This window comes from Haemaphysalis longicornis, unplaced genomic scaffold, assembly GCF_048455015.1.
Source record: "Haemaphysalis longicornis isolate Haplotype H1 unplaced genomic scaffold, Haemaphysalis longicornis Haplotype H1 scaffold_4, whole genome shotgun sequence".
NCBI classification, from domain to species: Eukaryota; Metazoa; Arthropoda; class Arachnida; order Ixodida; family Ixodidae; genus Haemaphysalis; species Haemaphysalis longicornis.
The window spans coordinates 30,734,793-30,749,843 of NW_027526361.1; the positions used below are offsets into that span (position 1 = coordinate 30,734,793).

Genomic DNA, 15,051 nt, shown 5'->3' on the forward strand with positions numbered 1-15,051 from the left:
AGAAGCAGTTTGGATTTTAAAGCGAAGCTTTTATGCTTCACTGATGGCGATCCCGCAGGAACGCCAACTTTCTCTGACCATGATGATGATCGTCTGTGAAGTGAAAGATCGTTGTAATGCGAAGCTTTCTTTGAACTGCAGACGTGACGTCTTGTTCCCGTCCCCATCTCTCCAGCGTATGCGCTTAGGTTGGATCAAAAATTCATTTTTCTTGTTTTTACGCTGATACTATTGCAGGGTTCCTATGTCACTAGAAAGCTCCGCCGAAGGAGCCTTTATTTCTCGCAATCCTAATGGGCAGGCCATCCACATAGCTATTGTCAAGTAATTTCCTAACCCAGAACGCTGCGCTTACATTACCAGCGTTAGCTTCTTTTTCGTAACCCTGTAAGTAGTGTCCAATCCTGCAACAAATCCTTCAAGCAATAGCTCTCTCGTAAAAGAACAAGGAAACAAACATCGTTTATTACAGTGCTCCACAAGAAACCACAAACGCAGCCACGTCATTCTGTTGCAAATTTCGCGAAGCACAGCACACTAGCATCACTCGCCTAAAAAAAACAATAAAATAATCAATAAATGGTAACTATAAATCCTGGTGACAGGTTTACATAGCCTCAACAAAACGTGAAGTGACAATGTTCGACACCGGCATGCAGAAAGAGGAGAGAGATAAAGAAATTGATAGCAGGAAAACATCCCGGTTTTCATTTCTGTCGCGAAATTAATTCCTCTAGCGTTAAAATCTGTCACATTGTTTGTGCAACTGGTCACACCGAAGTACTTTCACAAACGCAATGTTCATAAACCAACTCTTGGCAAAAAAAGGACGCCCTTGTCACTTACTCTAGTCATGACACCGTTCTTTTTTTACTTTTGAAGGAAATAAACTTTCATTCCTTCCCTGATGTGGCGTAGCTCTTCCAACCAAAATTATGTTTTCAACTGTTTATTGGCAAAACGCGCGAAAAAGTAGCCACCGTTAAGAGGACTTAGCTTTAGTCACGCTTCACTTTCTTCAAAATCTGTTTCTCAAACAACAACAACAGGCGTGTAACCTAACATCCGTTCATGATTCGTAAATTTTAAATGCCGTCATTTTAAACCCTCTGCTCAGCGAAGTTTATGCATAACTGGGCTCCCAACCTTGCTTACTAAATAACACTAAATTCCTCAACTTTCACCAGCCATGATGTCTGCAAAACAAATGCAAACGTCATTAAAAGAATAATGTTTACACTTATAATTATAAAGTAAACCAAACTAAATATCCGCGAATCTGCTGTGATGCCAGCAAGGGTTTTTCGTTTACCGAGTTCCGCCGTAAACTAGTTCCCGACGAAACGTGCCGAAGCTGCACATACAACGTAAGACACTGCCACCAGACAACTTCATTCCAACGCCTACATTAGCCTGGTGTGGCATTTCAACAACTCGGAGTCTTGTTCTGGATACACAAGTGTTTCCCAAAGTGTAGTCTTACTAGTGGTTACATGCCACTGTTTCTGTGTTGCGTTCGGGTCTCGCGTGGTTGTCCACACTTCAGATGAGTTCGGCTACACACTCGAAGGTGATCCAGTGGTTCAGCTTCACTGCAATGCACTCGAGTGAGCAATCCATGCGCCGACGAAGCGAATTCCGCGAATGACAGCAACGTACAGTCATGGACAAATGGAACTCGGTCACAAAAATATGAATAAGGACACACAAATAGCGAGATTTCTCTCCATGCAAGTCCAACGGACCCGTGGCTTAACACAGTGAGAAAGTTGGGAAATTTGGCTTTCCAGATATACCGACACTGCGTCGTTACTGGACCTCCACAAACAGTATGTTTGAATTTTGCGTGTTCTGCTTCATATTTTCGTGTTAGCATTTCATCTGGCTGTGACTGCACATGCCATTTGACTCAAAAAATGTGATCTGCGCTGTGCCGTTGCGCAGTGTCGTGCTCACATTGCGCAGTGCTACAGCGCAGACAGAACTTTGCAAAATGCTGGACATCGTCATTCACCGGAATTTTATTGTTGACTCCAAGGATTGGTCAGTCGAGGGCCTTGCGGATAAAGTGAACCACGCGATTGCCTTAAAGTGCCGTTTGCCTGTATTCTGCAATTGGACGTTTCTCTAAATAGTAAAGCCCGTTCATTTAGGTCTGCCGAAAAACAGACTAGTTAACTGTCAACGCGTGACAGTCAATCAGTCTTTTGCTGAAGTTTGAAGCCCCATCTCCCAGCCCTGCTTCAAAGCTGCATCGGTACGTTTTTTGTTTTTGTTTTTGTTTTAGTTTCTCTGCGTGGGGATTACCTTTTTATAACGCCATCAAAGAAGCTGAATGTGCAGCCTGCTAATGCCTGCGCAGCAAGCAATAGAATTGCGGTAAAAACAGCTACATCGCGCTTTTTATAATATTTCTGTAGTTCATTTTTTACTTGTTTTTTTTTTGTTTTTGTTTTTTTCTCATACGTCATACTACAGGCTGAAAGTTTTCTAATGTTCGAGACCCTGAAAAAAGGATCGTATCACTGCTTTCCTCACGTGTCGCAACGCTCATGCTCGCGTGTTCATTATGGCTGCACAGGTGGCTCTTGTGTGCCAGAGGTGTGATCAAGGCACGTGCGGGTACGTTAAACCACTTGCCGGCTCAACTGCTGCAGCTTTTGTGCGCCGAACCTTGATGGTTTGTGCCTTTTTGTGTCCGCTGGCAGGTTTGAGGTAATTTTGCAAAAGAGTAAAAGGAGGTAAGGTATTTTTGAGAATGAAATATGAGAAACGATATCCTTGCCTAATTCCGGAATTTAAAAAAGCGCAAATGAACGAGGGCATGAACCCTGTTGGTTGGTTGATTTTTTTTTTTTTTTTTAGTTTTCTTGCATATCGGGGGCACAGAACCTGTTGCGAAATATGGCATGAGGTCTATTAGACCGATCAGAACACCCGTACTACTGTTAGCGCCATTATATTTTACAGCGGATACGTTATATGTTGCAGCTTTTAAATACGGATAATATAGCAGATGAAACACGGGGTTAAAAGATATGTGATATTTGATACTCTGCTAGCGTTTTACATTATTATAGGGCCTGTATTCTTTTTCCACAAATATCGTCCTTTTCAAATAAGGAGAAAACTGAGCTTGGCATTGGTTTAGGGTGGAGAGCAATAAAGAAACATAAAGATGAATTTTATGCGCAAAGACAATGACTACTTTGAAATATTTTTGCAAAGGGCGTAACTTACCCAAACTGCGCCTCTTCTTTTTACAAGAATGGCAAAAGCAAAATAGACATTTTTTCATTATTTGGAATCAATAGACGGGAAATGGGGTGACCTTTTCTAAAAATCTCGGCGAAATAAACTAGGTTTAAAAAATGCAGTTATTTTGAGAACGTTGGCTGTAGTCTGGCAATGCTCCCAGCGGTCCGCGCATCCAGAAGACAGACCCAGGTTTTCAACTAAGCATATTGTTTGCATTGTTTTCTACTCCTTGAACCCTCGAACCCATTATTTCTGGTGACGACCGTACGGCTGTAATGCACCGCACAAATACGACAAGTTTCCGCTTGAGTACTTGATCAATGCCCTCCTGCCGCTTTTAACATTGAAGTATAATACAGAAAGTCCCCTTTATTCGAAACAAGGCTTTAAAAAACAACAATAATAATAGGCCCAACATCTTGACAACCACTGTTTTTGGTTCAGTTGTGTGAAATAACATAACTTTTTGTTTTATTTCACGGCATTCCTCCATGCTTTTCTTCCTTTTTGGGTTACCTATAAGTAACTATAGATGTACCGAATGTACATTTATACATGTAACTATACATGTACCGAAGCTATACATGTACCGACAGGTGATATATCCCAAATCACGCGTGAGCGCCGTGTGTGTGCTGATTCTCTATCCACCCTACCCCCCGCCATCGGCACATTCTGCCCCCCAACCCTGCAAACTCTGCCACATGACTTGGGAGCAACCCCCCTCCCTTATTCTTTCCATTACTCCCATCCGTACCCCTACACCAGAGCAAAGGGAGGGCAGGGTGGGCATGCTTACCAGCTCGGATTCCCACGACATGCTTCAACTGACACAGAGGGCTCGGCTGGCGGCGATCGCCCAGGAAACCTTGGTAACTATAAAGTTTATTCCTCCTCCTCCTCCACCTCATATCCTAGCTAAGTTTTTTTCCTGGAGTACGCAGGCCACAAAATGTTTGCAGAACTTGGAGGTTATATTTGGAATGCAGGAATTATGTACAACTGGCAGCGTGTGACTCATTCAGAAAAGCCTTTTAGTGCAATGTACACCTAGAATTCAGAAACCTCACGTAGGTTGATAGCATTCGGCTCACTCAGAATAGCTGAGTGCTAGTCTGCACCATTCAGTCTATTATTCATCTTATACTTGCATGAAGTCAATAAATGTATGGCGTGAACAACCAATTACATTTTACGGGCGGAGTAGTTAGCTTGAAAGCTTTTTTTTTCCCTTCAAACACACTCCACAGGCCAATCTTTAACGTTCACAACCACTCGTCGTATAAAATAATGTATTCTGTACAATTTTTTCATGGATAATGCTAAAACATGTGCAAGCTACAACTAACCAGGTTGTTTTCTGCGCCTGAGAAAAATGAACTTCAGTTTAAGTCTGGCACAGAGACGGAAAAGAACGACGAGATGAACTCTCCAGTGTTCCATTGGAACAAGAACAGGACTTAGGGTAGGAGCGGAAAAGAAACTTAATTGGCTTGTCATCCTCAGCAAGAGTAATGCATGCAATTCTTGAGCTGACCCCAAACGGACCGTCTGGGTGAGATGGAACACTGTAACGGCGCCGGTGACTTCCCTTGCAACTCATCACCGTGAGCCACGAGGCCATCCCCCCGCTTCTTGGGAGGGGCGAGCAGCAACATTTCGTAAATGACGAGAGTCTTGTATAGCGTGGGGGTATGTGCCGGCGTTGTGTCCGACACTACTTGCTGTCCGGGGCAGAGGCCTGTGGGCCCCTGCTGCCGGGCACCCTCAGGCGTGGCCTGAGTCTTCGTCGCTTCGGCTTGGCCGTCGTCGTCGTTGTCGTCGTCGGTGAAGTCGTGGTGGTCTCCTCCTCTTCGTACTCGTACTCGTCGTACTCGTCCGTTGCCTCTGTCGTGGTCGTTGTGCTGGTCGTCTTCTTCTTGAGCGGGGACTGCTTCTTGCGAGGTGGTGGTGGAGGCCTAGCCGTGAGAACATGAAAACCGGGAAGAACAGAGTGAACGCCGATATTTAGAAAGATGGATATACGTTGGGTTCAACACGCTAATGTAGAGCCACGGACAAATGAAACGCCATCACGAAAATGTGAATCAGAACACACAAATACCGCGATTTCTGCCCATGCAAGTCAAATTGATGCGCGGCCTATTAACAGTAACAAAGTTCACAAATGTGGCTTTGGAAATACAGTAGAAGCTCGTTAATTTGAACTCAAAGGCTACGCCACCTCAGTTATAACTAATGAAAGGTCGCAATAACAAAAGTGGAGTACAAAAGCCGTACAATGTGATTGTGGAGCAGTAGAGCATGTCAGCAATTTAATGATTGAAAAATGCCGCGATTCCAACCGGAAGTTTCTGCTTGAAGGCGAAATCTAGAACTTTTTTTTCTCTAACAAGACAATGTAGCAGAGGGCCGCTTTTACGTGTGCTCCAAAACTGAAGAAGAGACGCGTATCATTTCATCCGGTCATCCCTTCCGAGCGATGGCCGCACTGGTGCCTCGTCCGCAACCTCCTCGGGGTGACTGGCAGTGACAGCTTCTACGCTCTGACCTCAGAAATGATGCCGTCTGTCAGTACGCGCCACACCCTGAACTCGTGTCCACACCTACGTAGTCCGTTAAGAAACCTCTTCCAAAACGCCCGCTTGGTGGATTTTAGATTGCTTTTACCCGATTTAACTTCTCCCTCTGTTTATCTCTCCTTTCCGGAGGCGACAAATACCCGTGTGTAGGCAGCGGGACCGTTTCACTAGCCGTGCGCCAGGCGCCAAGCTGCCGGCGCGGTGGCGCGAAGTTCAAATTATCCATGGCGGAGGCCCCTCGCGTCCGAATTAACGGATTTTTAAATACATAGGCGTCTATGGAGACTTTGAATGCCGAACCAAATCTTACAGTTCGAATCATCCGTTCGCTGTACACTAATAGCGCGCTGTTATTGGACCTCCCCGAACAGTATTTTTTTTTTTTCAGTTTTGCGCGTTCTGGTTTATAATTTTGTGTTCGCATTTTATTTTACCATGACTATATTTCACTTTTGCGGAGAACAGCGCAAAGACGGGATGCACGAAAGTAGTCAAGAACAGCCCTTGCGTTTGACACTTCTTTAGTGCCCCCCCTCCCGGCTGCTGTTGTCTGTAAGCATATATCAACTCGCCAAATAAACTGCCAACCTCAGCGACGCTTTAAGGGCTCACTCAAATAATTCGTTCACACTGTCGAGGAAAAAGATGCTTGTAAATCAGCATAGTGAACGTTGCGCTATAAAACGCAGGGCAAACGAATAGCACTGCTACAGGCGCACAAGCATCGGCTGATGTACACACGTAAACTAATGTTTTATGCATTTTATCAGCATAATATAGGTTAATGATCATATCTTGCAGCAGGCACGTAAACGTACACAAAAAAGGCGAGGGGCCTGAAACTCGCGCCGATTGTTCACTACGACTAGCCAGCCAGAGGGGTTATTTTTGAGCCAGACAAAGGTATCGAAGATATGTTTTTCTCTATATGAAAACAGAATGCAAAAATTTTTCTCCCTAATTTACTTGTGTCTTCTATGTAGACTTATTGTGTTTACACAAACCGCAATGCTGTAGAGCGACCAACCAGTCCTAAATGTGCGCATTCGGAGATAACGACGAGGCCCAGCATGCGATTAGAGTAAAAAAAAACAATCTGCGCGGAGATTGCACAACCTGCGCAGATTGACTCTGCGCAGTGTGTCCTTACAAGGTCGCATCAGGAGAAAAAACAGAAACAGAATTACAATCAGAAATTAGGGTTCGGGGGTGGCAAAAAAGGAAAGGAACAAAAAAAAACAGCTTGCTTACGTTTCAAAGTAACTGGCACCGGATCGAAACGGCTTTGAGACGTCGCACGCTTTAGGATAATCATGTTGCTCACATTTATCAAAATGCTATCAATTGATTATCATATGCTGCTTTCGCAGAAATTTCAGGGAATGACGGTGTTCAAACGGGTGATTTGAATCTAAAGTTTGGTCAGCGCTGCGGAATGACGTTCTTCATTGCGAAGTGCCACAACGCATATCCCATTTTTGAGTCCAATGGTACGCACGTTGCTGTCATTCTCCAAATTTTTGCCTTGTTGGCTGCGCGGTTTGGTCATCCGAGTGCATTGTGGGGTACGCGAACCAAACTGTTGCCCTCGAATGAAAGATAAGGCTACCTGCCAGTGTTAGCAAAGTACTTCATGAATCCTGCATGCTTTTGACTCTCTGCGGCTAATGCTCGCGGTTGCCTGCTAGGCGATTAACATTCAAAGATTCAAAGATTTTATTTCCTCAGAAGTACGAGGAGGCAGGCTGGGACTAAAGGCTACAAAGCCTGACAGAGGCCCCAGCCCCTTTGGTGCAGTACAATGATGACGCAAAATCAAACAAGCTAGAAATTCTAATGTGAGTTAAAAAATACAAGCAACATGTAGAGCACAAGACATTACAGAACAACATGGGAAAGGTACAGTAACGTACATTAGAGTACAAAGGAGTAAATTAAAACAAAATACAAATGGACAATCACAGTACAACTATGATTGAGTTTTAAAGATAAACACAATTACAAAACCTGCGCTTTTAACAGGTCTAGACGACATCCACAGTTCTAGCCATTGAAGCAGGTATTCTGATTTAAGAGGTATTCCTTCGCCTCTGTTTTAAATATGCTTCTACTGCATTTGAAATCAATGTGGTCTCCACTGAGTATGTCGGTGCGTTGAAACAGAGAAGACTGCCTGCCGTAGTTTGTTCGCAATTTCGGTGTATGTATTTTGGCACACCTAAGAGGGTATATACTGCTATTGTCGTTATGTTTGCCATGGAGATTTTCTTTGTGTATAGCTTGTAAAAGCTTCATATAATAAATGTATGCTGTTTCCAAACATTTTCCCCCCAGTTCTTGTAGTTGTCGCTATATAATCAGTTCGCCCGCTCTTACGAATAGCATACCTTGGAGCCACGGTGGACGGTGGCACCGTGGTGGTCTCCTTGTAGAGCGCCTCGTTCCTGTCGTAGTGCTTCTCAGACTTTTCGCACTCGACGGTGTTGATGAAGCGGCACGTGAAGGTGGTCTGATCGTACAGCGTGTAGTTCGGACACAGGAAGTCGTAGCGGAGTCCGCCGAAGCAGTAGTGGAACAGCTGTGTGAGACAGTAAGCAATACCACAGTGAGCGAATGCACCAACCTCATCGGGGACACACACATGCAGATCTTATGTTTTGAATCCGCCGCAGCGCCTCACTCCCTCCTACATCCCCGCTTCTCTCGAGAGGGGCCTAGAGCCTTTCCGTCCAATCAGAGTTGCCAGTCCCCAGAAGAAACAGTCGCCGGGAAATTGCTGAAAGTAGCCCAAAACGTCGCCACTTAAAAGTGAATGTTTGAAAAGGAGCAAGAAAAGTCGCCATTTTCAGCAAGGAGATGCTAGTACGTTCTTTTTTTATAACAAGAACGCACAAGTTCCACCATACCGGCTTCTGTGCTCCCTGCGCCACCAAGATAGACCGACAATCAGCCACTTGCTGTGGTCATGTAGGGCCCTGGAAGGAATCCGAGCAAGGCACAAGCCCCGTGGCGCCACATCTCTGCAGGATTGGCTGTATCCAAGGAATAACGCCAACGACGTGCTACTTGGACTGTGGGCCTTCGTGAAGGAGGCTTACCTCGTCAACAGAACTTAAACTTTATCGACCCTGGACCCCTTCCCCTATTTCCACAACAGTCTAGAGTGCCATCCTTTATATAATAAATTTATTCATTCATTCATTACCTTCGCAAAATAAAATCAGACATTCTGAAGAAGCTGAAAACCGTATTTGTAATTTTATTCGTTTGCTGTGGTGGGGGGGGGGGGGGGGGGGGAGCGAATGCGGTTGACCAGTGTCTATAAAAAAGTTAGAATATGAGAGGTTTAGGTAAGGCATTCAAAAAATATGAATGACTTACAATGGGTGTTTACTGCACACCATGTTTTACCACATTCGCTGCCTCTTTACATATACTTCCCACCGCTCCACATGGCATCTCAAGCTACCGTAAACTACTGAAACATTGCACTTTAAACCGATGGCGTTGCTTGAACGGTTTGACGCTATTCATACGACATCAGGTGCAAAATATTAAAAACAGCGAGGCAAATTTCGACTTTTACAGTGAAGTAGCGCCGTGAGGTGGTGTGGTTGAGTGAGTGATTTGTTGGGACCTATTGTAGGCTTCGTCAGATAACTATCATCTGCCTAAAAGTTTATTCTGTTCTGTTTGTTCTGTTTGCTCAGTTTGTCTCAACGGCTGAAATGCACCGAAATGTCATACAAGTCCCCTTTGTGGAAAGTGGGGCATTGGAAGGGCCCGAAATTATAGAAAATCAGCAATGCTCAAAGGAGCCAGGAAGTATCCAAGTCGCCATACTGAAATTTCCGTCACCACATCAAAAACTCGCCAGTTTGGCGACAAATCGCCAACCTGGCAACCCTGCTTCCGATAAAAGTGATTCTCCTCTTTCTAAAACACTTGGTTGACTGCCGCAACCGACATCTGGCCTCCAGGGCACGTCCCGTTATCTATTAGCACCATTTTTTCTTGAACCTAGTCCCACTGACAGGGATAGACGGCCCGTTAATGATTTGCCGTCATTCGGGTTCTTGATTTGTATTCATTCCTGCGCATTATCCGATACTACACATATACATCTACGAATCCTGTACGCTAATCTAAAGACCATCAATCTCGACCATCTCGGGAATGATCACCTCGGGACGCCTATAATTGAAGTTTTGATGTTTTATGCATGTTGCAGTAGAGTGATAAACTTGATTTACATTTTCTTCGCGCCTTCTCTCTAGTCTCGTTTCGACACCTTGTTTCCACTTTTCTTCTGCGGCATGACCTAGCTGACTTTGTTCATAAACAGCAACTTTTTTGCAATCCCACTCGCTTGTTCCCGCGCTTCCCGATGACGTCACAACAGGAAATGGCGCTGCTACATTACGTGTATCCAGTAGCCTCCCGACACGACGTATCCGCAACTAACGCAGAGGCGGCTCTTGAGGCCCGCGACCAACTTGCGGAGGCGGTGCTTCAAAATCAGATTAGTATTTTGTCAATCTTGTTAGTGTCGTAGAAAGGAGGGCTGGAAGTGAAGCTGTCTGTCGACCGCCTGGAGAGCTCGAAGAAATCTCGGTGACCGAGCGCAGAAGAGGGCGACAGAATACTCACAACACTCCTTCCCCTTGAGTTTGGCGCATTTCTTGTTCGTTTTCCTTTCAGTGCGAGACAGCGGGGTCTCTGTGTTTCGACCGCGCTGCTGTAAGCTTCCAGCCGCTCGGAAAGGCAGGAGTCACTCCCGTGATTGCGACGAATACTGCGACACACGCGACCCTCTTTTCAACAGCGTCACCCCGCCCGCCCGTTCCTACGCGGTATCCTCCTTCCTAAGCTTCGTGGGCGAAAGGGGAGTAGGAAGCACACATGCTCTTTCCGAATATCGGTTCCGGACTCTTTGCGCGACTGCCCCTCCCCCCCCCCCCCCCCCTTTTTTTTTCTTTTGTGCAGCAACGCTGTTCTTTCTGGCGGGAACTCTTGTAGCAAGTGGGTCCCCACAAAAGCGGGAGATGGTTCACTTGGACTGGAAGTGCTAACTTTCCTTCGGGCAACCGCGACAGGAATAGGCTGTGGCTCGTAGTACAAATGAGAGCGCCTTCGTTCGATTGGCACCCACGGAAAACAGGCGAGATTCCGAAATCGACTAGGCCGGGGTTAAAGTTCTCTAATTTATAGGTGGCTTCTTTCATTGTTGACTTTTGCATTGTGTTACTTTCGTTTGGCTTGCCTAGTTGAGAACACTGCAGTGCGCATGATGGCTTTCCTTAAGTTGGAGCTTGCTAACAAAAGCTTATTGATTTGATTATGAGGTTTAACACGCCGACGCAACGCAGGCGATGAGGCGCGCCGTAGTGGAGGGCTACGGATTAATTTTGACCACCTGGGGATCTTTAACGTGCGCCGAAATCTCGTAAACACGGGCGTTTTTGCTTTTCGCCTCCATCAGAAAAGCGGCCGCCGCGGCCGGGAATCGAACCCGCGTCCTCGTGCTCAGCAGCACAACACCTTAGCCACTGAGCCACCGCGGCGGATGCTAACAAAAACTCGGTTGGAAGGTTGGTTTTTCGTGCGCAGAACATTAAAATGGTCTATACTAGTCCTAGGGGAGCGGCAAAGAAGATGAACGCAATTCAAAACCATTTCACTGCTGAGACGCATTGAATAAAAAATTAAGGACAATCATGCGAATGTAATGCGAAGTTCAGAGTGAGCTGTAACAGTTAATGTTCACACATCCCACTATATGAAACCTGTTAACATTGCTGCTACAGCGTGCTGTCCATAAGGAGCATAAATGTTATCGCGGGTTTAGACAAACAAAGGCTTGTTTGAAAAGGGTGCGTGCGCTCCCTGGCAGACATTATTGAGTTTGTTTCCTACTGGACGTTCATGTCACCGATATTGTCGCTGTGATATGCCTTTACCTCTACTTGAAATCGCCTGAAAAATGATTGAACAAGTACTGTAGAAGTCAGGAATTTCTAATTATAAATGTTTGTCGAGGAGAATGAGCGTATGAGCGCCCCAGCACGTTGCGCGCTGATGACGAAGTAGGCCAGCTCCCGCCGATTTCCTCAGAGAACAGCCGCTTAGAACCGCGCTTGGCAACAGCCTTTCTTTCGTCTGCGTGCGTGCGTGCGTGTGTGTGTGTGTGCGCGCGCGCGCGTGTGTGTGTGTGTGTGTGTGTGTGTGTGTGTGTGTGTGTGTGTGTGTGTGTGCATGTGCGTGCGTGCGTGTGTGTGTGTGAGTAAGGGCGTGCGTGTGTGTGTGTGTGTGTGTGTGTGTGTTTGTGTGCGCACATGTGTGCGTGTGTGTGTGTGTGTGTGTTTGTGTGCGCACATGTGTGCGTGTGTGTGTGTGTGTACATGTGCGTGTGACGTGTCTGTGTGTAAAAATAAATGTAGCTAATACAGATAAAAAGAACTAAGATAAGCAAACGTTGAAAGGCAGAGACAGGGAATTAGGGAGAGAACAACATCGGGCGGCGGATACTACAACAACAAAAAAAGAAGCCCAGTAATTGCCCACATATGAACGCACACACACACACACGCACGCACGCACGCACGCACGCGCGCGCGCGCACACAGGCACAAATATCGAACATTAACACCATCTGCTAAATGGCAAGTGAGCAGTAAAAATATATATAGGCAAATGCCGTTGACACGCTTTCTGCAAAGTACTTCAAAACCAAATTTTGAGAGTTTAACCGCCGAAGATACGTCTGGGCTATGAGGCATTCCGTCGTGGAGGGCTCCGAATTAGTTTTGACCACCTGGGGATCATTGGCGTGCGAGAAGTTCTTCAAGAATGTGTCCTGTAGACGAGCAAAGTGCCGGGTTTACATCTTCCGAACGGAGTGTGTAGATTTCTGCCACTATTACTGAGTCCCGGCGGCCTTGTCTAGCGTTATCCCCCGTGAGAGGTGTTGATTGACCACTGCGAGCGCTGCTTCTGCGCTCCAAACCACAGTAAAATAATGGCGGAGCGCTTTCACTCCCACTCAGAAAACATGGAAGAATAGGTTCGGTTCCAAAGAATGGACAATTTAATTTTTTATCTTTCCGGCTGCGCGAGTGTTCGGTACACACACAGACACACTATGGTGCGGAATCCAGAAGCCTGTTGTGAACCGATTTCCGTGTAAAACATACACAAAAGTTGCTTGCTTGAGTTATGCCACGAATGAAAACATTTACTTCTCACTTCCCTCCTTGTGTGTTAAACAGCGATGTAGCTACAATACCGGTCCTGGGAAGGATCGAACATCGTATATGAAACATATGAAGCATACCTGTCTCTCATGCCCAAATCCTCAGGCTCAGTCGCAGCATCGGCACGCTGTCCTTACCGCTTAACTACAACAGGCATCGTCTACGGGGTTCTACCAAACGCTGCAACAACAATGCTCTAGCGGTACACATAGCGTGTGCCCTGGGAGACCGCCTGATGGCTGAGAGTATGTCAGTTCCTCTGATGACCGCGTCCCTCTCATGTCCTCATTCCTAACCTATTTTCGTTTTCCGTGTTCTTTCGACTTCCCCTTTTATTTGTATGAAAACATGAATGACATTTTTTACCCCTTTTTATCATCCCAATTGTAGCTGTGCTAGCTGTCACTCCTGCGAAAATAAACGCGACTCAGTACGCCCCATCCATAGGCTTGTTCACTGCTTGTCAGTAGCACTCTATCTCGTAAGTGCGAGGACGCAGGAGAGTCGTTCGAGCTCCAGCTGCCGCCGACGCTGGTGTCCCTACGTATGGAGCAGTTACTACTTCAGCGTTCTCCCGGCTGGGAGACACGAGCCGTATACATTCCGGTCGCCGTTCTGTCATTCAGGGTATGAACTTTGAGTTGAGTCTGTCTCAGACGCGTCCATTTTGAGTGTGAACATGTGTCCGCGAAAAAAAATTTGATGCCGGCGAGCTTAACTTGCTAATTGCAGATGTCAAACGAGAACGACTGCACGGCTTGTAAAAAATGCACAAAGTGAGTCACGGGGTCGTTTTTCAGAATATAAAAAAAAACTTTCCATGTAACGAAATCACTGTATTCGAGATCTCACCTAATACGAATTTTTTTCACGGTCTGCACTGCACTCACTGCATTCACAGCAATTCATCTCTTCTCTTCACAAAGTATCCCTTATAATGAAACCAGTTTCCTGCCCCGTTGACATCTTATAACGACTGTACTGTAGAATCGCCCAAAAGGTAAGCTTTTGTAACGGGTGATGCTGAGTTAGATCTTTTTTTCTGTTACAGCAAATACTGTGCTTATTGTACTTAGCCAATTCAAGTATTCGGTCGTGGGCTACCGGGTCAACCCACCTGGCATTTGTGCGGTATGCTGGCGTAGAAGCCGTCGTGCCACTTGTTGCAGTCAAAGTCGATGTCCTCGGGCAGGTTCTCGTAGAACGGGTAGTCGGTGAGGTCGGCGTTCTTCAGCTCGCGCGGGAAGTTAGGGTCGGCGCGGAAGTCGATGGTGCGACCGTCGGAACGCTCCCTGTAGTTTGGCGACAGCGTCTTGGGAGGGTCCGTCGGCGCAGGCGTCGTCGTCGTCGTGGTCGTCGTTGATGACGTCTGCTTGGGCGGGCCTGCGGGTCAGCCAGATGGAACCATGTACTACTTAACGTGCCACATTTTGGCCGAATACGAAACTATGCTGCATGAAACAAAACTACGCGGGTAAACTGTGGTTACTTTTGGTTTTCTATTATCGTGCATCTGGAAAAAGCAAAGAAAAAAGTTTTGTTCAATTCAAACGTTTCTTTTGAAAGATACAGAATGTCTACTACTCTATTGAAAGATACAGAATGTCTACTACAGTGGACAACATGAACACTAGCTTTGGCGCAAGAAAATTCGATTTTTTTTTTCAGCAGAATAGCTCCGCAGCTCAACGCTAAACACAAAACTTTCAAAGCAACACATGCTACCCGGGTTACCGAAAAAAAAACAGTCACTTTTGTTGCCCACGCACGAGTACACCTTGCACTTTCCACACAGGTGAGCGCTTGCATGACTTCACTTGCAATACTTCGTCTCCTTCGCCCTCAAGGAGTTCGTCTCACAGCCAGATGTCACGTTTTCGTCAATCAGGACATTGAATTGATCGTGCGACAAAAGGACATCCTACAGTTTTGCCAATTTTGGCAGTAGTAAAAGATTT

At 46.0% G+C, this 15,051-nt stretch overlaps 1 protein-coding gene across 1 annotated transcript in view; it reads right to left on the bottom strand.

Moving 5' to 3' along the window:
* Window positions 1-437: 437 nt before the first annotated feature.
* LOC144178446 (uncharacterized) overlaps window positions 438-15,051 on the bottom strand; it is an 83,922-nt gene continuing 69,308 nt past the window's right edge. Inside the window, exons 4-6 of the mRNA XM_077706306.1 lie at window positions 14,211-14,476; window positions 8,228-8,418; window positions 438-5,216 (exon numbers count right to left, since the gene is read on the bottom strand). Of these exons, the coding sequence (XP_077562432.1) occupies window positions 4,976-5,216; window positions 8,228-8,418; window positions 14,211-14,476 (698 nt within the window). The 3' untranslated portion in view covers window positions 438-4,975. The remainder of the gene's footprint in view (window positions 5,217-8,227; window positions 8,419-14,210; window positions 14,477-15,051) is intronic.